Source organism: Acanthochromis polyacanthus, chromosome 2, assembly GCF_021347895.1.
Source record: "Acanthochromis polyacanthus isolate Apoly-LR-REF ecotype Palm Island chromosome 2, KAUST_Apoly_ChrSc, whole genome shotgun sequence".
Taxonomy (NCBI): domain Eukaryota; kingdom Metazoa; phylum Chordata; class Actinopteri; family Pomacentridae; genus Acanthochromis; species Acanthochromis polyacanthus.
Genome location: NC_067114.1, coordinates 4,877,525 through 4,898,781, shown reverse-complemented (window position 1 = coordinate 4,898,781; position 21,257 = coordinate 4,877,525). Strand labels below are relative to the sequence as shown.

The 21,257-nt window shown below is 40.6% G+C and overlaps 1 protein-coding gene, 1 non-coding gene and 1 pseudogene across 2 annotated transcripts; all 3 read right to left on the bottom strand.

Annotated features, from left to right (window-relative positions):
- Nucleotides 1-4,303: 4,303 nt before the first annotated feature.
- LOC127533008 (5S ribosomal RNA) lies at nt 4,304-4,422 on the bottom strand. Its single transcript, XR_007940614.1, has one exon. It is a non-coding gene; the product is annotated as a 5S ribosomal RNA (ribosomal RNA).
- A 387-nt stretch (nt 4,423-4,809) lies between these two features.
- Nucleotides 4,810-4,918, bottom strand: LOC127533014 (uncharacterized; annotated as a pseudogene).
- A 4,481-nt stretch (nt 4,919-9,399) lies between these two features.
- LOC110960895 (cell surface A33 antigen-like) lies at nt 9,400-20,544 on the bottom strand. Its single transcript, XM_051941375.1, has 8 exons — nt 20,350-20,544; nt 17,743-18,094; nt 16,873-17,042; nt 16,575-16,791; nt 14,324-14,488; nt 13,383-13,499; nt 13,131-13,257; nt 9,400-12,350 (listed from the first exon to the last, which is right to left on the bottom strand). The coding sequence occupies exons 2-8, from the start codon at nt 17,780-17,782 to the stop codon at nt 11,924-11,926; spliced, it is 1,263 nt and encodes a 420-aa protein (XP_051797335.1). The 5' UTR covers nt 17,783-18,094; nt 20,350-20,544; the 3' UTR covers nt 9,400-11,923.
- Between the last annotated feature and the right edge of the window lie 713 nt (nt 20,545-21,257).

Genomic DNA, 21,257 nt, shown 5'->3' with positions numbered 1-21,257 from the left:
GCTGCATCAGCTAGGGTTAAATAAGTTGTTGCAGCTGAAACTCGTTCATCACTGCAGTAATTATCCAATGGAAGCCTCTTACCTATTTGCTGAGTTAAATCCAGGTGGCGACTTTTTTTTGGTCAGGCAGGCAGACTGTCTGTTTATCTATCTATCTATCTATCTACGGGAAGACAGAATAACTCTGTTCACAGCTCACCACCTCCATGGTACAACACCTGATCAGATGTTTGGTGGACAGAATGCAAGATAAAAAGACAGTTCACTGGCAGTTTGCTACACATGTGGATCCAGCAGCAGCCTCCACAGGTATTTATTTTTTCTCCTATTATGAATAAGGAATGACTGCTGACATTTCTGGTGATGATGAGCTTCACTATTATTATTATTATCAAGATGCAAACAGAGTCTGACAAACTTCGAACACAACTGTGGAAGTGAACCGATTCCTGGCTGGTCTCCTCTGGAAAAAAGTGCAGAGCCGCTGACATACTGGGCCACCCACAAAACTGTTTGCCCAAACCTGTGCAATGTAGCCAAACATTTCCCGTGTACCCCGAACTCATCTGTGCCGTGTGAACGAGGTTTTTTCCAAGGCTGGGGATATAGTCTGTAAAAGAAGAAACTGCTTAAGTCCAAAAACTGTGGATAAACTGTTTCTTAATAAAAACTCACGACCAGTTCCACAAGCACACCCTTTTTACCAATGAACCCCAAGACATACTACCAAAATCCATAAGATAATCTGCATTTGCACCAGTCCCATGTGAAAATGACATCGGTCTGTATTTATAGAGCATCTCATGAATCATTTCAATGTTTCAGAACACAAAATGGAAGTGAAGAGTTACAGACAGACATGCCAAATAAGAAACATGCTTCTCAATAGTTATTGTCATTATTATTAGTAGTAATATTATTATTATTGGAGCCACTAGAAATCATTCAATCATCTAGTGTAGATGAAGAGGAATGTGGATGCAGAATTAAATCCAAAACGGTCCATGAACCAATCAACAACACGTCTCGACTGCATTTCATTTTATTGACCACTAGATGTCCTACTGGAGCTCTGTGTGTCATTGAAGCATCTAGTAATGAAGCATGTTTTGAATAAAGTGTGGAAGCTTCAACAAATCCTCAATCAGCCTTTTAAATGGCATCATAAGCTGTGTCCAGTGAATGTAGCCGCAGGGCATCCGACGTAAAACTTTGGCCAAATCAAACATGCAAATCAAATGTATGACTTCCATACAGGATCGGTCGAGGCCCGGGTTAACAACGACCGCCATCGGTGCTGTCGACCTACAGGGTGCTGGTGGAAAATGGACTACTGTTCGTCGAAGAAGGAGGGGAGGAAGGTGTGTTCATAGGAAGAGAGAGAAGAGGAACACCAAGAGTCTAGGACTGAGAGTAGGGACTTTGAATGTTGGAACTATGACAGGAAAAGGTAGAGAGCTGGTTGACATGATGCAGAGAAGGAAGGTGGACATACTGTGTGTCCAGGAGACCAGGTGGAAAGGTAGTAAAGCTGGAAGTTTAGGAGCAGAGTTCAAGTTGTTCTATCATGGTGTAGATAGAAAGAGAAATGGAGTAGGAGTTATCTTGAAGGAGGAGTTTGTTAGGAATGTCCTGGAGGTAAAAAGAGTGTCAGATCAAGCGATGAGCATGAAGCTAGAAATCGAAGGTGTGATGTTCAATGTTGTTAGTGGGTATGCTCCACAGGTAGGATGTGAGCGGGAGGAGAAGCAGAAATTCTGGTTGGACCTTGATGAAGTGATGCAGAGCATCCCTAGGAGAGAGTTGTCATTGGTGCAGACTTCAATGGACATGTTGGTGCAGGAAACAGAAATGATGAGGAGGTCATGGGCAGGTTTGGTATCCAGGAGAGGAACGCAGAAGGACAGATGGTGGTTGACTTTGCAAAAAGGATGGAAATGGCTGTAGTGAATACTTTCTTCCAGAAGAGGCAGGAACATAGGGTGACCTATAAGAGTGGAGGTAGGAGCACACAGGTCGACTACATCTTGTGTAGACGGTGTGATCTGAAGGAGATCAGTCACGGCAAAGTAGTGGTAGGTGAGAGTGTTACCAGACAGCATAGGATGGTGGTGTGTAGGATGACCCTGGTGGTGTAGAAGATGAAGAGGGCAAAGGCAGAGAAGAAGACCAAATGGTGGAAGCTGAAAAGGAAGAGTGTTGTATGACTTTCAGGAAAGAGTTGAGACAGGCTTTGGATTGTCAGGAGGTGCTTCCAGATGACTGGACAACCACAGCAAATGTGATCAGGGAGACAGGATAGGTCGGAGAGTATTTGGTGTGTCATCTGGAAGGAAAGGCGATAAGGAGATTTGGTAGTGGAATGAGGAGGTGCAGGAGTGGATCCAGAGAAAGAGGTTAGCTAAGAAGAAGTGGGACACTGAGAGGACTGAAGAGAGTAGACAGGAGTACAGGGAGATGCAGCGTAAGGTGAAAGTAGAGGTGGCAAAGGCCAAACAAGGGGCTTACGATGACTTGTATGCTAGGTTGGACAGTAAGGAGGAAGAGACTGATCTGTACAGGTTGGCAAGGCAGAGAGACAGAGATGGGAAGGACGTGCAGCAGGTTAGGGTGATAAAGGATAAGGATGGAAGTGTGTTGACAGGTGCCAATAGTGTGATGGGAAGATGGAAAGAGTACTTTGAAGAGTTGATGAATGAGGAAAATGAGAGAGAACAAAGAGTAGAAAAGGTGACTGTTGGGGACCAGGAAGTAGCAAAGATTAGTAAGGATGAAGTGAGGAGGGCATTGAAGAGGATGAAGAGTGGAAAGGCACTTGGTCCTGATGATATACCTGTGGAGGTATGGAAGTGTCTCGGAGAGGTAGCAGTAGAGTTTCTGACTGGGTTGTTCAACAGGATCTTAGATAGTGAGAAGATGCCCGAGGAATGGAGAAGAAGTGTGCTGGTGCCCATCTTTAATAACAAGGGAGATGTGCAGAGTTGTGGCAACTAGAGAGGAATAAAGCTGATGAGCCACATGATGAAGCTATGGGAAAGAGTAGTTGAAGCTAGACTAAGGGCAGAGATGAACATCTGTGAGCAGCAGTATGGTTTCATGCCAAGAAAGAGTACAACAGATGCAATATTTGCTTTGAGAATGTTGATAAGAGAAGTACAGAGAAGGTCAGAAGGAGCTGCATTGTGTCTTTGTAGATCTGGAGAAAGCTTCTGACAGGGTGCCCAGAGAGGAACTGTGGTTTTGTATGAGGAAGTCTGGAGTGGCAGAGAAGTATGTTAGAGTGGTGCAGGACATGTATGAGGACTGTAAGACAGTGGTGAGGTGTGCTGTAGGTGTGACAGAGGAGTTCAAGGTGGAGGTGGGACTACATCAGGGATCAGCTCTGAGCCTCTTCTTGTTTGCTATGGTGATGGACAGGATGACAGACAAAGTTAGACAGGAGTCTCCATGGACTATGATGTTTGCAGATGACATTGTGATCTGTCGTGAGAGCAGGGAACAGGTGGAGGAGAAGCTAGAGGTGTGGAGGTTTGCCCTGGAAAGGAGAGGAATGAAGGTTAGCCGCAGCAAGATGAAGTATCTGTGTGTGAATGAGAGGGACCCAAGTGGAAGAGTGAGGTTACAGGGAGAAGAGATCAAGAAGGTGGAGGATTTTAAGTACTTAGGGTCAACAGTCCAGAGCAATGGAGAGTGTGGAAAAGAGGTGAAGAAGCGTGTACAGGCAGGCTGGAACGGCTGGAGAAAAGTGTCAGGTGTGATGTGTGATAGAAGAGTTTCAGCTAAAATGAAAGGAAAGGTTTACAAAACGCTGGTGAGACCAGCCATGTTGTTTGGTCTGGAGACAGTGTCCCTGAGGAAAAGACAGGAGGCAGAGCTGGAGGTAGCAGAACTGAAGATGCTGAGGTTCTCTTTGGGAGTCACCAGGATGGATAGGATCAGGAATGAGCACATCACAGGGACAGCACATGTTAGAGGCTTTGGAGATAAAGTCAGAGAGGCCAGACTGAGATGGTTCGGACATGTCCAGAGGAGAGAGAGTGAATATATTGGTAGAAGGATGCTGAGTTTCCCACTGCCAGGCAGGAGGCCTAGAAGAAGACCAAAGAGGAGGTTTATGAATGTCATTAGGGAGGACATGAAGGTGGTTGGTGTGGGAGAGGAGGATGCAGAGGACAGGGTTAGATGGAGGCAATTGATTCGCTGTGGCGACCCCTGAAGGGAAAAGCCGAAAGGAAAAGAAGAAGATAAGCTGTGCCAGTGAATGAGCAGCAGCATCCTGTTCAGGTTGTGAGGAGAAGTAAAAAGCTTACAGCACCTGGTATTCCCAAGCAGTCTCCCATCCAAGTACTAACCAAGCCCAACCCTGCTTAGCTTCCGAGATCAGACGAGATCGGGCGTATTCAGGCTGGTATGGCCGTAAGCGACAGGCTTACCAATCAACCACAGTTTTATAGATGCTTTGATAAGACATGCTGTCATATTTTCTCCCTTGTAGCGCTTCTTCAACCTGAAATAAACACTTAAATTGAATGAACACGTCTTTTCAGAAGCCTGTCTGTGTGACTCTGTTGTCCATGATGTGATATGAGGTCATTTATTGTCTCTGACGTGTTTCTGTGTCTCAAACGTTTTCATGTTGGGCTGAAAGTGAAGCTGCAATTAAACACCTTGTTGTGTAATGGCGGCTCTTCACTGCCGTGGTGGACAAAGAGAGAGAGAGTGTGAGTGTGAGTGTGAGTGTGTGTGTTCAGAGCTTCTCGACAGTGAATGAGCATCAGCGTCCTGTTCAGGTTGTGAGGAGAAGTAAAAAGCTTACAGCACCTGGTATTCCCAGGCGGTCTCCCATCCAAGTACTAACCAGGCCCGACCCTGCTTAGCTTCCGAGATCAGGCGTATTCAGGCTGGTATGGCCGTAAGCAAAAACCTTGGGAACTATGGGACCTTTTCTACATGTCCATCATCTGAGTCCTGATGTCCATGTGAACATGACTAGAAGCTCTCCATTAAGCTCCACAGCTGTCTTTCAAACCCAGGTATGACGTTGTTGAAGAGCAGCATCTCTCTCCTGGCAAGTGTAGATTCTCAACCACTGAGTTATCAGCTCCTTGTGTATATTTGTCTCTGTTGTTCCCTGTGTGACATACAAAGAGACCACAGCTAGGATGAAATGTCTCATTTGCTGAAATAATCAATGAATTCAATTTTATTTATATAGCACCAATTACTGTCAAATTGTCTCAAGACACTTTACAGAAGGTTGAGAGGGACAGAAGAGGTAGAGAGGTAGAAAGATGGAGAGGGGAGCCGGCGGGATGGGAGACGAGGAGGAGGATGGGAAACAAGGAACATACAACATACAATAAATAAACCAACAAAACAAAAAATAAACTTCCTGTCATGTGGAAAGTAAACCCCATCATGTCTGAGTAGTTTTGAGATTTCAGTGTGGTTGTATGTTTTGGGGCTTAATAAACCCCTCTTGCCTTACCTGTATCAGTTCCATCAGCATGTTCTTGATGTGCTGACCCTCTGCTCCTCCCGTTGCATCGAACAGCTGCAGGAGCTTTGCAGTGTACCTGTTCAGCTGGGACATCAACGTTGACTGTAGTGGAACTGCAGTGCACCTACGAACCTCCTCAGTCATCTGAAAGACAGCAGGTGTTTGGGACTTTCAGGAGGTGTAAACACAGCCTCTGAATTTTATGCAATCATTATTACCGTTTAAAATAAGTGTAGGTTCAGGAACAGTAAAATGAGAAATGATTTACCTGGAATGGTTCGAAGAGGGGAGGCCAGCTCTCTTTAAATTCTGCCACTCCTGGGGACTGCACAACCACTTCCAATCTACTGTAGCTGTATGTTTTGGCCATCATGTAACTAATACTATAATTTACAGGGCCATCCCATCTGTCACAGAACAAAACAAAGAGAGGTATTACTGTGGGTATAGGTTTTAACAAAAGTCCCACTTTGTAGCAACAGTTCAGCAGAATGCTGAAAATTATTTAACCTATGTTTTCCTGTAAAACTTTACAATTTACTATTTAACTTCACCTGACTATCCATAAGGGGTGAAGAGATGAATGAACACCTTAAATCTGTGTGTAAATTACAGTATAACACAAAAACCATGTACTGCAATAGCCTCTAACCTGGTTGATTTACTTTAGGATATAAATTGCTGCACCTGATGTTGACACAGAGCTTCTGGGTTGTATTTCTCTGATCTGAAGGTCTTCTGAAGAAGCAACAAGATCATCAAAAAGGATTTCAATGCAAAGAAACAACTAATAAAAAAAATATTACTATATAACAAGTGGATTTAAAGTCTACTAGTGAATTTCAATAAATAGTAATATTGTGAAAAGTTCATTAGTTTAATAATTTGGTTAAAATATACTTTTATATATTCTATTTTACTTAGATGGGCAGTAAAATATTTCAAGCCTGTATACATTTTAACGATAATAGGTCATGCAAATCTAACATCCATTATCTCAGATTATTAGAATATTTTTTTTAAAAATTCCACAGACCACACCACCTATGCCTGCCATTCCCTATCCATGGGAGAGCTGTTTTTATCTGCCATTTAGTAATTTTCTTTGCCATAACAGCAGTAAGTACTAAGTCTGTGAGTGTGCGTGCAGCGCTCAGACACCACCCGTCCGCAGCTGTTCTGCAGCCACAGCGATTTAGGAAATGCTCCCGGTTGAAGCCATCAGTCACCATGCACTGCTAGCATTAGCTTCACTATCCGGAGCTCCAAAAACGGTGTTTTAACAGAGCCCTAGAAATTGGCCATCCACACAGAATCGAACAGGAACTACAAACAGCGCTGCTAATGATTAGCTGGCATGTTAGCATTAGCCCCGCGCACAGCTAGCTGCTAGCTGGAATTTCTACAGTAGCAGTAAAAAATAAATAACAGTAGCAGTAACAGAATGAAAATAATTATAATCCTACTAGAAAACGATCATGAAGACAACGCTTGTGGATAATATACAGTAGAAACCTCATTTGTCTACGAAATATACTTTGTAAGGTTAGCCGTTTTTCACTACACCACATTAAGCAACATTACTGACCTTGTGGCCTACAATGCTGGCTAACATAGTGGGAAAACAAGACAAGCCATGCTTCTGCATTAAAGTCGGGGTTGAACATTGCAGCAGGCTCGTGTTCATTCGGCTAAAACCTATTTTTGAGCAATGAAAACTGTTACTTACATGTCTGTAGCTTCTCTGTGAAGACCAAGTCAACCAAAGGAAGGCACCAGTGTTTGAATGATGACTGGACATGTTCGTCCTGCAGGATGTAGGCGTGCTCGAAAGCTGTAGTTTGAGTAAACTCTCTAAAATTGAGTTTGCTTAATCAATTTTTTGAGAAGTTCAGTAAAATCAGTTTCAGGATAGAAATTTTTAAGTTAGTTAAATATTCACACTTATTACTTATCTGTAACTTTCAGAAACACAAAATAAAATTTAAATTGATTTATTGGAGCATATATATATATATTTTTAAAAATTAATATGAACCTCACCACCGGTAAGTGTACAGGGATCTGGGAGCCTCTTGCTATTTGTTAAAGTGAGCTTTTTAAAGTATTCTTCACTATCTTTTACTGATAATGCACCCTGATGGCTTGACAAACCACTGCTCGTCGCCAAACTTCCGTTGCCAGGGTGCGCGCGCAGCCCTCTTTGTTTACCAACCAGCAGTAAACTAACCTCATTGGTGCATTCAAGTGCAGTCGAACAACAAAGTTGCGTTCAGAAACATCTGAAATCGGATTATCAGTAATGTAAATTTCCAACGAAAATTTCAAAAAGTCAGAGGAGTGTCTGTGTGCTGCTCACATTATCTGATCATTGTCCTTTAAAGTCACACCTGACCAGGTGGATAAGGTCAGTGGTTAAGAATTTGTCAGGAGTTGAACAGCTGAAAAACATTTTGTGTACAAATCGCTACATTTAACGTTTTCAGCATAATCGAAATGTGATGTTTCACGTACTACCATTTACATACTGCGTTCATGCTTTTCTTCATTATACTTTAAGGAAGTCTAAATTATGCAAAAAGACCCACTGACAGTGTTCCATCTTAGCAACAAATGAAATCATTATTTTTTTTAACGTCAGAATTTAATTTGTCTGGTTAATGCACTTGTGAAATATGTAAGCATGTCATACATAGATAATCAGAGAAACTACTAAAGTCATGCATGAGGCTGATTGGACCACCACACCCACCGTAGACAGAACACCAAACTCCATTCAGTATTGTAATAAAACAGAAAATCTCATGACAGCCCAATAGCAGTGGTAACTTGAGAAAGATAATGTTTAATATATATGAATCTAAAATATTTTATTTGTATGACTAAACAAATTGTTTAAGCATATTGTATGCCATCAATGAAAGAAGTAATGCAGATTAGCTTAATGACCTGTCATATTTTAAGGATACTCATTTAAAAAAAAAAAAAAAATCAATATTCTAATTTTATTTTGTAGTCCAACCGACTATGCACTCAGCACTAGTTGTGTAACTTTACACATCAGGGTGTGAGGCGCCCAGATGCACCATCAGTGTGTCCAAAGACAATAGATGGAGGCTGCTGGAGGGAAACAGGAGGGTGAAGCCCCTGTTTAAAAATGCAGTACACTGCCTGTCCAAAAAAGTCACCACTTGGATTTAACTACGCAAATAGGTCAGAGCCTTCCATTGAATAATTACTGCAGTGATGAATATGTTTCAGCTGCAACAACTTATTTAACCCTAGCTGATGCAATGAGGGGCTTCTCATTTCTTAAACAACCATGTTGGAAGACACATCCTGTGGTCATGAGAAGGATGTTAATCTGTTTTAGAAGGGTCAGATTATTGCAAATCATTTGCATCAAGCAAAGAAAACATCTAAGGCGATTGCCGAAACTACCAAAATCGGGTCGAGAACAGTCCCAACGCATTAGGATCGTGGTGAACCATCATCTTCGAGGAACAAATGAGGTCAGAAAAAACTCTTAGATGATTGTAGGAAATCAATTGTAGAACTCACACCCATGTTTAACAGTGAAAGTAAGAGTATTTCCACAACACAATGCAAAGGGGACTCAAAGGGTTGGGACTTTTCAAATGAGTGGATCAAGGAGCTTGAGACATCATTTTCACACATGGATTGGCCTCCACTGAGACCAGACATCAGGCCTACAGCTAAAGGCAGTCCAATAAACTATTAGTGTGTGCTTTTTTCCTTAAGATAACACTGACACTACCAATAATGATGGAAAAGGAACTATAATACAAAGGCCTACTAACTAGGCTACAGTCTAACTCCGTAAGATGGCTTCTGTTTGTGAGGTTCTGTGTTGCCATCTAGTGTTCAGGACCCAAGCATGTTGTTTTGTTCACTTTATTTCATCACCTTTGTTTTTACAGCATGTTTCATACAAGTCAATTCAACATGTTCCATAATACAGAACATTTCAATAAATCCCAAGATAAAAAAAATTGACATTACCACTGCTTGATAAAATAATAGCATATATGTACAACACACTTCTGTGTATTAAATCAACAAACATTTTTGAAGTTACATTGCAAAAGGAGATTATATGCATGTAAAAGTTTGGACATAATTTTGGTGGCACAACATTAAAAAAAAAAAAAAAAAAAAAAAAAAAAAGCCAGTGGTAACATTGTCAAACCCAACAATTAATGGAAGTTCTAGTTCTACTTTTTTGTTGTCCAATTTTATTGTACTTGTGCAATGACAAAAGCATTTTATAAAAATGTGGTGACAAAAAAAAGCTGAAACCGCTCAATAGCGAGTGGAACAATGCTTTTGTTTCTGCACAAGAACAAACAGTATCTAACTCTGTATACGAAAACAATCTCTGTAAATGTAAAGAACCCAAAGCTAAAAACTTTTACATTAGCAGGAGAAGTATAGCTTTGAAAAAAAATAAAATTAAACATACTAAAACTACTACTAGCTAAACCCAACAGCAGAAGGTGTGATAAATCTAGACAATCACAAAAACAGAGAAAAACGGGCCAGACATGGGTTTAAACGCTGATGTACCTTATTTCTGGGTTACATAGCTGACACCCACACATCTGGCACCATATAAGTCACATGTTTTCTCTCAGCGTCAAATATTCATTCACTTTAAAATGTGACCAAACCAGACTGAGCTGCTGTAAAGTTATATTACACACATTTCACAAGTCAGACATGGTGGCCCTTATACACAAAGCAGAAATCCTGTCTGCTGTATATCACTGAAAAGAGATCAAGTACATCACAATAAAGCATGTTCGAGTTTCAATTAGCAGTGAATGAACTATTTACTGATAAAGAAAATATGAAAATGACACATACAGAGTAGTATATCAGCTAGGCAGATTACTGGATTCAGTGTTCAGCATTTTACTCGTTTCCTTTTTTTTTTTTTTTAACTTTTTCCTTGCATAATCCTTTAAAAACACACTACTGTGATGCGACTGCTTCGCTATATGTAGTCACCACCATGTTTCCTGCTGTATTATCCTGCCCTCAGCACTATCTGATGGTAAAAAGTACTCATTTAACGAGACAGTTGTAAAACAAGGGCATTTAGATAAAGTTTCGCAGTAGAGTTTGTGGTATTCAGAATTCTTGCACCAAGATTGTAATTTTTACTATAAATTTATGGTTACAAATATCAGTTATCGCTCTCCTTGATAACTAATAATCTGTATCAGCATTGACCTTGGAAAAAATAAAACAATGGACACCTAAAGTCCATGTTTACGGTGTCATCTGTATGTTATTTGCATCAAATACCATATATACTGTGCCATTATGAGCAAATATAATTAGCCATGTATGAGACAAATACATTGAAATCTGAACTTGTATTCTACTAAAGAAAACTATATTTTGGGGGGAATCTGAAATCTCTATCCAGTGCCTATTATAGATGTATAATGTAGGTTTTGCATACAAAAAGACATGAATCTTGCTCTGGGGAGTGTTAATACTCCAAACAGTGATTGTACCTGCTGACCCCACTCACCCACTGCCTGCTAAAAACACATCAGATGGGATTTGTGGGCACCGTAATGGGTTTCCCTGCTTTTCCCAAACTGATATGAACTCTTTCTGCCTCCTCTCAGTCACACGTACAGCATGTTAATGTGAAGCCCTTTTCAGAAATATGACACACAACACTGCCGTCCTCACTGATCTGTTAAAGTCAAAGTACGTCCACATTGACGTTATGTGTGAATACACAAAAGGACTAAATCTAAATCCGCTAATGTAACAACTGATTCAACTGCAGCTTCTGCTTACTTGTCACAATGTGGCTCGCAATTAGATTCTGAACAATCACGTCTCCATTTTGGGGAAAGTTTATAACTAATTATTGAAATTACTTATGTTGTTCAACGCATAAATGCATACAACCTTCTTGCTTTATGGATCCTGATACTATTTATAGCTCTAGATATTTGATAAAGTCAGAGGAAAGACTCCTACAAACAACTAACTAGAAGCACACTGCTCGTGTATGCCTGTCTGTTGATCCTGTAGTATGCAGTTCAGACTTGTGCTGAGTCTAAGTGATGCAGAAATGTCACCATTTTGGACTGTACTTTTAGAGAAAAGCAACGAGGGTGCTAATTCAGACATAAAACCAGTGCATTGAGATGCCATCAGGTTGGTGGAAAGGAGTGCATGTCTGAAAGGGGCCTAAAAAACAAGTCAAAGAAAATGTCTGATTATGCTTCCTTTTAACTTTAAATGACAGCAGTGCTTTTTAGCCAATTATAACTGTGTCCACGGGAAATACCTTGAATGTGAGTTAGCTCGTCATTGGGGTGAAGGCTAACAGAGATACGACAGAGGATGGTGGTTTGATGCAGGTTTGAGGTCTTAGTCATCGTAGTCTCTCCTTGTTGGCTTGGGGTTGGAGGGCACTGGTGGTCTGTCACGGTCGTAGGGCTCATCATCGCGGTTGTCATCGTCGTAGCGAGGGTCTCTGCGGTCGTAGCGTCGCTCGTCATCATAGTGGCGGTCGTCGTCATAGCGCTCATTGCGGTCACTGTGCCTTTCACGGCGGTCGTAGTCGCTGCGTCGGTCGGTGTAGTCACTGCGCCGATCGTCATAGTCACTGCGCCGGTCATCGTAGTCGCTGCGGCGATCATCGTAGTCACGGTCATAGTTGCGCTCACTTCTGTCTTCATACTGGTCACGTCGATCACCAGAACCCTCATAACTACGATTGCTGTCCTGCCTGTCAGCTGGGGGCCTCTCGCCATTTCTGTCCGGCTCCTTGTCATGGTACTCTTCCTCACGAACTCTGGAGGGAGGACGGAAACAAACAGTTTGAGGAACACAGTTTGCATGAATTTTCTAAAGAAATCCAGTGGCTACGTTGTTTTATTCGCTGATTTATTTAAACTATCGGATTGTATGATTATTTTTCATCCCATGCATCGAGGTAGATCGGGGGTAGGTGGGGTATTGTCTGTGTTTAAAATCAGAAATGCTCATTTGAAGACCACTTGTGTAAAGAATAAAAGTTTTATAGGATTTCTGATGGTAAGATTTAGAAATACGTCTTTGGTTTCACTGATAAAAACATAATGTGCAGGCTGCATCAAACAAAAAGATAGACAAAGAATAAAAAAAGTTCTTTCGCCATGCACAAGCGTAAATAAATACGTAATGTAAGGTACCATCCCTCCGTCTATAAAGCTCTTTGTCATTGTCTGTCTTGATGATTCATTTATATACTTGAAGAGGACATAAAACTGAAACTGACATTTTGCTGACAGTTATTTTTTGGTCTCTTTGCTTCCTCAGCAAGAATACTCTCTTCCTTTAAAAGCAATTACAAAACTCAATACCCTTTTTAATTACTTCCTTATGAAAAATGACACTGCATAAACCACTTCTCACAGTCAGAATCTTAACGGAGAAAACACTGTCAGTTTCTCTGCCTGTAAACCATGAATGCCCTGAAATTACTGACCGCCTGCTCATTCAACCTGATGAACAACATCAAGTTCTGTTAACAGCATAACATCATCTTTTTCTGCGTTTGAATGCATCTTTACAGGAGAGAACAAAACATTACCCCATCGCATATTCCTCATCCTTTTTCTTCTTTCTGCAGCAGCAGCAGTAGATGATGACAACGAGGGCGATCAAGGCGGCGACGACTCCTGCAATGATTCCTGCAGTGGAACCGATGTTCATGGACGCTGCAGGATTGAAGGAAAATTATTTGAGAGAAGCAATAGGAGAAGGATGTATATTATAGCAAACTACTATGAAGATGTATTTATTGAAAATAAATGAAAAGCGGCTATAAGAAGGTTTCTCTTACGTGGCATGACTGTTAGGGTGATGTTGCAGGAAGCAGACCTGATCTTGTTGGTTGAGGTGCAGGTGTAGTATCCTGATGTGTCTATGGAGATATTAAATAGAGACAGGACGCCTCCCTCTGAAACACAAAGAGTCAGTCACTTATGCTGAACATGTATATTATTACTATCAGGATTTATTTATTTTATGGACAACATATTTAATAGTACTACTGCTGTGGATAGTCTGAAAGCTACAAATTACTCCAAAAAAACAATAACTGGTGTTTATTTTAATCAATCAACACTGTTTCTGAAGTAGTTTCTGAAAGTTTATTGTACATTTTGTACAATACCACAGGAGAAGACCAACAATCCTCTCATCTACGGGAATTACTCATCATAAAGCCTTGAAAGCAGAGCCTGATTTTAACTTATTTCACATGATGATGCACAGAAAGGCCAAACACATGCACATATTGTCTTTAAGAGAGTGCTGAGAAGACCGTTTCTCTTCTTCTGGAAAATGTCCTGCTCAGTGCACATTCTGATCACTTTCTGGTCATTCCCCCAAACTTATTACGCCCACAAACATTAGATAAGGTCATTAGAATCAGCCTGAAAAACCCAGGTTTTGCTGCAAAACTTAATTGTGACTCTACATCTTGAAAACATTCAACCAGCACTCTGAAACTCAATTGTTAGTTCCACGTGTGTTCAGAGTGAAGGTCTTTAATTTAGGAGCACTGCATGCCTTCCTGTGATTCACCTTTAAATAAAAACAAAGCTGAGAATTGACTCAGAAGTGGCCTTGTGAAAAATTTTTTACTTGTTTACCAGATTGAAGAGTGTGACTACCCTCAGCCTGATCATGGCCATAGTTGTTCCTTTGCGACAGCAAGTAAACCTCTTTGCACTGATAGCTGCCTTGTTTTCCCAGGATTAAGGTGTCGCTGGTACTTACTCTCAGTGGTTCTGGGGTCTCGAACCTGAGGCATTTTCCGTACATCACGACTGTCCCACTTGTACGTGGGCGCTGGAGAGCCCTCCTCAGACTTGCAGGTCAGGTTGATGTTCTGGCCATACTCTGCCTTTCCCTCGATCTTACAGATGGGCGTAGATGGAGCCACTAGAATAAAGATGAATATAGATAGAGACAGACATATAGGGGAGGTTACCAGCTGTCTGCAATACCTTTAGACCGTGGGCTGAAATGAACAGTGGGAGAATCCAGAACCTTCTTGCTGTGAGGTGAAAGTGTCAACTACTATTTGCTTTTAACCCTCTGAACCTCAAAACCGGTCAGCAGGTTTTAAGGGCATGCTGTCTTTATAAAATTGGCAGAATTACAGTTTATCAGAACCAGATACCGTCAAAACTAAAAGAATTGACAGATTTTTATCTCTGCAGTGGTCCGTGAACAACTCATCTGTGCTATTCCTTGTTTGGTTTGCACTGTTTCAATCTCACCCCAGCTGATCGAGGCAGAACCCTGAGCCTGGTTCTGTTGAAGGTTTTTTTTCCCTCCTCCCTATCTATGTTTTTTGGTTATTTCCAACTGTCGCCAACTGCTTGCTAGGGAATCTGAAGGCAGCTTTGATTTGCTAGGTTCTCCGTTCTTTGTTTAAAATTCACATTCTCTGTACTTTACTATGTTAAGCTAACGATGTGATATTTCTGGTACTCTACAATTTCATTTAGCAGATGCTTTTATCCAAAGCGACGTACATCTGAGAGTAGATACAACACATGAAAGGATCTAGTCAGGAGAAAACAACCTGGATAAGAGCCAGAAAACAAGTTCAAGTGTGATAATAAGACCTAGGTACCTACAGACAGTTGGAAGTATTTTGATGATATTTCTTCAAAATCACTTTAATGTCTCATTTGAAAATTTGACGCAAATAAGTTTGCTCCAAGCAGATCCTGGGGGAAAAATAACAAAACAAGAAAAACTATGCACTCTGTGGCACAACTGGAATACCATTAGTGACTCATCTCTGACCACCAGCCATAAAAAATATAAATCTGTAGAGTTACTTTTGATTTTTTCCAAGTATTGGTAACATCTGTGGTTAATTGGAAAACTGTTGGACTTGTTGATGTGAGCAATTAAAGAAATTCTCATTCAGTTTTGTTTCTTTGTATGATTTACGAGGGGCGTTCGATAAGTAATGCCCCTGACACACTTCCAGTGGTCTGATCTAGCTGAAATTTTGCATGTGCAATTATTTATATCTCTATGGATGGTGTGGCAAATTACAGCTGTGAACGAGTTGTGGTTTCTGATTTACACGTGTTTGAACTGGGTCAGGTGTGAAATTGAGCCTGTCGAGTGTCGCGCAGTTATCCAGTTTTGGTATTTGAAAGGACGCACACCACAGAAGACTTTTGATGAAATGAAAGAAACTTATGGTGATGATGCCCCATCATATGACCTTGTAAAACACTGGCATCGTGAATTCAAACATTGTTGGAACTCTGTAGAAACAGCACCCAGACCTGGTCGCCCCCCTGGTCGCCCCCAGAAGGAGGGCAACCAGGTCTGGGAGCTGTTTCTACAGAGTTCCAACCATGTTTGAATTCACGATGCCAGTGTTTTACAAGGTCATATGATGGGGCATCATCACCATAACTTTCTTTCATTTCATCGAAAGTCTTCTGTGATGTGCGTCCTTTCAAATACAAAAACCGGATAACTGCACAAAACTCGATAGGCTCAATTTCACACTTCACTCAGTTCAAAGATGTATAAATCAGAAATCACAACTAGTTCACAGTTGTAATTTGTCACATAACCCATAGAGATATAAATCATTGCACATGCAAAATTTCAGCTAGATCAGACAACTGGAAGTGGGTCAGGGGCATTACTTATTGAACGCCCTCGTAAGACAATACAGCTTTATTATCCTGTACAAGACTCTTGAGTTCTCTCTACCTCTAACCATGGTTGTGCCGTTTCAATAGAAGTGCAGGACTTTATATTGCAGGAAAAATGCGGATAAACTGCTTGGGGTTCAGAGGATTAAAACTCATATCTTGTTTCATGATTTAGATACATTGACTTGGATAAGTGTTAGACATATCTTTCTGATACTACACTGCACTAGGAACAACCAGCAGACATAACAAGCCTAAACATTTAATGGTATTTAATTGCTGATACTGGATCTAACACTAAAATATTCCTTTGAAAAACAATTAAATGTTACCTAGAACCACCAAACGCGTGTTGGCGGCTGGCTTGCCCTCATCGTCACCTGGGATCTGGACTCGACACTCAAAATTCTTGTTGTCCGCCAGTGTGATGTCATTCAGCTTCAGGTTAGCCTTTCCAGTATTGATGTCTACATCCATGGACACTCGGCCTTCGTATCGTTTTTTAATGTCCACATGTTTAATGGGGTGATAGTAGGCCATGATCTGGAGCTGTTGGAAAATGATAGATAGATAGAAGATGGATGATAGATGATAGATGATAGACAGATAGATAGATAGATATGTACTGACCTCTTCAGCATTAGCTGCTATACCCTCAACAGACCATGTGATGGTGACTTGGGGTGGTGTTGAGCCTGGTTTGGGTGTGAATTTGCAGGGCAGTGTGATGTTGTCACCCCGGGCGAACTCGTACAGTTCTTGAGTGATGACAACATTGAGGGCGCCAACACCTGACAAAGCTAATATAAAAACAACCACACGGATAATTACAATTAACACACAATTACGCTTTCATTTATGCAATGGAGCCTTTTTGCAGCAAAAATTGCAGATCTGGAGCTAAAAACAACTCATTGCCCCACCCTCCCACCCACATACTCACAGAACAGAGGAAATGAACAATAAATGGCAGAGTTTATCAGCAAAACATTCACAATTCACACCCTGCAGAAGTATTCACTGTTTTTGATTTTTTAGGGGGATTTTGGCCAAAATAAACGTCACTTTGGGCACCATAATTGGCTCTGGGAACTTATAATGGGGAATGTATTGACCATTTCACATTGTATTTGATAAAATAAGTGGTAGATTAATCAATAATGGAAACAATAGTTGGTGCAACCCTGTGTTTTTAAGTAGGTCACTGAGACATAATTTTGGTGCAAGTTTCTTAGGCTTCAGGAGAAACCAAAACCATTTTATGAGTCATACAGTGTTTGGAAGGAATCGATTTCAAGAGCTCCTTATCTTATATACATTATATTCTGTTTGATGTTATAAATTTTTACAGGGGAAAAAGGCCAATTTATTAGAAAATCAGTAAGTTCACCTGCAAACTCAGGCTCGGGCCTGTTCCTTTTCAGAAGGTAAGGTGCGCAAACAGGTGTGGCAGTTGGAAAAGGCGCAAAAGGACAGAAGCAAATACCATTTCTTACTCACCCAGGCAGAGCAGAATTAACGTAGAAATCCTCCTCTCCATGGCGAAAACCTATTTTCTCAAACTAACTCTTCTGTGTTTGGTCGTTTTTTAAAGTCTAAAATGAAGGAAGGGACCCGGAGCCGTCCGGTAAACATTTGCATCGAAACCCGAGATCGTCCTGAGACTGATGCGCTCGCTGGGTGCGCCCTTAGCTTCCGGATGACTGACGGCGCTCTCCGCCAATCACCGCGCCTTCTGTTGCTCAGGTAGCATTTTTGTTCCGCCCACCTGACGTGTTTTGGCCTGTCCTCTCATCCAGAATACCTGCCTTCACAGGGATACTACTCCACTAAGACCAGCGTCTGCCAGGATCTGTGGACGACAGGGAAATATATCATCCATTTACGCAGCATTTTAGAACCAAATATGCCAAAAATGAGAAGCTGTGAACACCTAATTATGTCTATTTCCCATGATTGCGAAAGAAATCTTTTTTCCCCCTTTCTTTATGTTTTATTCTCTTGTGAGAATCAGCTTGATGTTGTAAGAGAGGACTAAAGGCATTACAGGATTGACAAACCAAACAGTGGACAGACTGAGGGTGGAGCAGCACTGAACTGATGTGTGCCATTAGGAGAAGAGAAGCGTTTTTTTTTCCTGTTGAACTGGTTTGACGAGGATTTAAACACACACACACACACACACACACACACACACACACACACACACACACACACACACACACACACACACACACACACACACACACACACACACACACACACACACACACACACACACACACACACACACACACACACACACAGAGAGAGAGAGTAACTGATCTCCGGCAAAGGTGAAATATTTGATTTTGAGAGATTAACACACAACCTCAGTGACTGACTCAGCCTTAAACATGAGCTTCTGTGGGTGAATCTAACAATCCTACATCCTGCTACACAAGCAATGGAACAATCCTACTATTTATTTAATGCATTCCAATTCAAACTTTTATTTGATAAAAGGCACACTGGAACCTAAACAAATCTAAAAGTGTTTTTTAGTCATTTTGGACACATTCTTGTCATTTTGGGCAAATTTTATACCACTTTTAAGTCAAATCCATGGATCCAGACTATAAGCTGCATCACTGCTAAAATCCAATCAATTGGTCCTTGTGTCATTTGACCTTCCCTGAAAATTTCATTGAAGCCCGTTAGTCTGATTTTGAGTAGTGTTGCTAACAGACAAAGACAAATCAGCGCTGATCATCACATAACGTCACTGTGTTCCTTGCCGTAGTTAAATAGTTTAAATATAGGTTGCAATCATTAATTGGTAAAAACAAACAAATGAGTTGTAGTGATACAAGCCAGTGATGCTAAAGTGATTCAGAAATACAAAGATTAATGCAAGCAACAGATATGATTTTCTCAAACACACTCCGAGCAGAAACACAATTGATCAAGAAGAGATTTTAGCACAAGTCTGTTTCTGTATTTAACCATGGAGTACGATGAAGGTTGTTTTCCTGATGCTGCTATTCAGATTCTCATCAGCAGGTGGTAAAAGGGTACAGTGTGTTCTTTTACATCCTCTCTTCATGAGGATGTGGTAAAAAGTACATGGTTTGACTTCTCATAAGCAGGTGTTGAAAAGAGGCAACAGCTTGTGGCACGTTAAAACAACGGGAAAATTATCACTCATGATGCACGAATGAGCATACAAATACAAATGTGTGACCTTCAAAAGAGGCTCCCTTGTCTCACTCTGGAGCAATAGGTGCAGCTTTTTTCAGTTATGTGTCATCACTTGAAGCACTCGGCCTTAAACCAGCCGGCAAGAATTTTGGCTATGAATGTTTCATGCAATCACACTTTTTTTAGCCGTCATTGAGGTTTTCTGTGAGTCATGTTGCCTTTACAGTCTGTTAAATAAGCACACACTTATTGATTTAAGTCAACATTTTAAGTTTTAAACATTATTTTGAGGGATTGTTCAGACGCGTTTGGATAATCGTACAATAATTGGGAATCGCATTAACTTAACATTTTGTGTAATTTGGGCATTCAGATAGCTCAGCAGGCTGAGCGGGCGACCCAGAAACAGACGCAGCAGCCCGGGTTTGCTTCCCTTTGCTGCAGGTGCCCGACTTTCCTGTCCGCCTCAACTCAACCTGTCAAAGCCAAAAAATAATAATTTTTAACTCGCATTTCTCCACGCATAGATTTAAGACTACTAACTTAATGAAACCTGATGAATAACGTCTTTTCATTCTCACTATAGCGAACCCAGCCAGACAACGGTGAAGCGTACTGATGTTTCGTTACAGGTTTTATTCTTTCCAGATGGCCTTTGACTTTCTTTAGACAGAAACACCGTAAGAGCTACGAATAAAGGAAAACAAAACAAATAATTAACATAAATGAGGGCCATTTAAACTATACAGAATTCTTGGGATGCAATTCTAACCATACACACAAAGGGTTAACTGCAACAACACATAGCACCACACACACTTCTCAAAAGACACTAACATTAGCAATGAGAACAATGCACAAAATACATTAACACAGGTAATTAACCACACAAGAACTCATAAAGAAATAAATAAACCAAGTCAATACCTTGTCCCCACGTCCAGCTAGGAGCTTAGAAGTAACATAAATCCGTTGCTATCCTTTCCGTATGATTTATTCACCGTATGAATTAACGACTTAAACTCCTTTTTCTTCTTTTTAGACGCTTTTTTTTTCCAATGTCAAGACATCCTCTTTTCCGCCATACGCTTCCGCCGGAAGAGCATCAAAATAAAAGCATGAAGCATTAAAAACTACAGCAACAAAAATAAAGCAAGGAGGGAACTCGATTTTAAATTGTAAGAAACAAAGGCTTTGTAAAAGCAATAAAAGAAGTCATTTACACTCACCATGAGTCAAATTGCATAAGTTAATGGGTTAAAGGACCACAGGCTTCAACAAATAAAGCAGAAGGACCGTTTCCCAGAACAACACCACCTATGTTCAAATATAAAAACAACCAAAATAACTATTTTGTTTAATTAACAGCTTTCTTAAAAATTACTTAATGAACAAAACAGGAAAAAGCCAAAGACTGCTGAAGAAAATTTAATCAAAGGAACTTATTATTTTAACTTAAAAACATTTGTTTCAAATAGACATTTTTTTTAAAATGAAAAATCTGTTTTAAAATGTATGTGTAGCCCACTAATTGTTAAGCAAAAACACCTTTGAGTGTTGAGGAAATTCTTATTCTCTAGCTATAATGAAGTTTGTTTGTTGAACTTAATTAACACTTTGATGCAAACTGTTGCATTCATTTTGTTGTTGAGGCCAAATATATATATATATTTTTTACATTGTCCTGCAGCATTTTATTGAGCCATGTAGCTTCACAACAGGTTCAATATGTAATTTTATGACACCACATAAGAAGGGCATTTAAAGATAACTGAGCTGTGTGTCTCCACTGGAAAATGAGCCACTTAGTGTCTGATCACTGTGGAAACATCACC

What these genes read in the sequence shown, in the direction of transcription:
- LOC110960895 (XM_051941375.1), bottom strand. Translation starts at nt 17,782, where the DNA reads ATGGAGAGGAGGATTTCTACGTTAATTCTGCTCTGCCTGG. An exon ending in CACGCGTTTGGTGGTTCTAG is followed by an intron (nt 14,489 to 16,574) that starts GTAACATTTAAT and finishes TCTTTATTCTAG; the next exon opens with TGGCTCCATCTACGCCCATC. An exon ending in GATGAGGAATATGCGATGGG is followed by an intron (nt 12,351 to 13,130) that starts GTAATGTTTTGT and finishes TCCTCCCTCCAG; the next exon opens with AGTTCGTGAGGAAGAGTACC.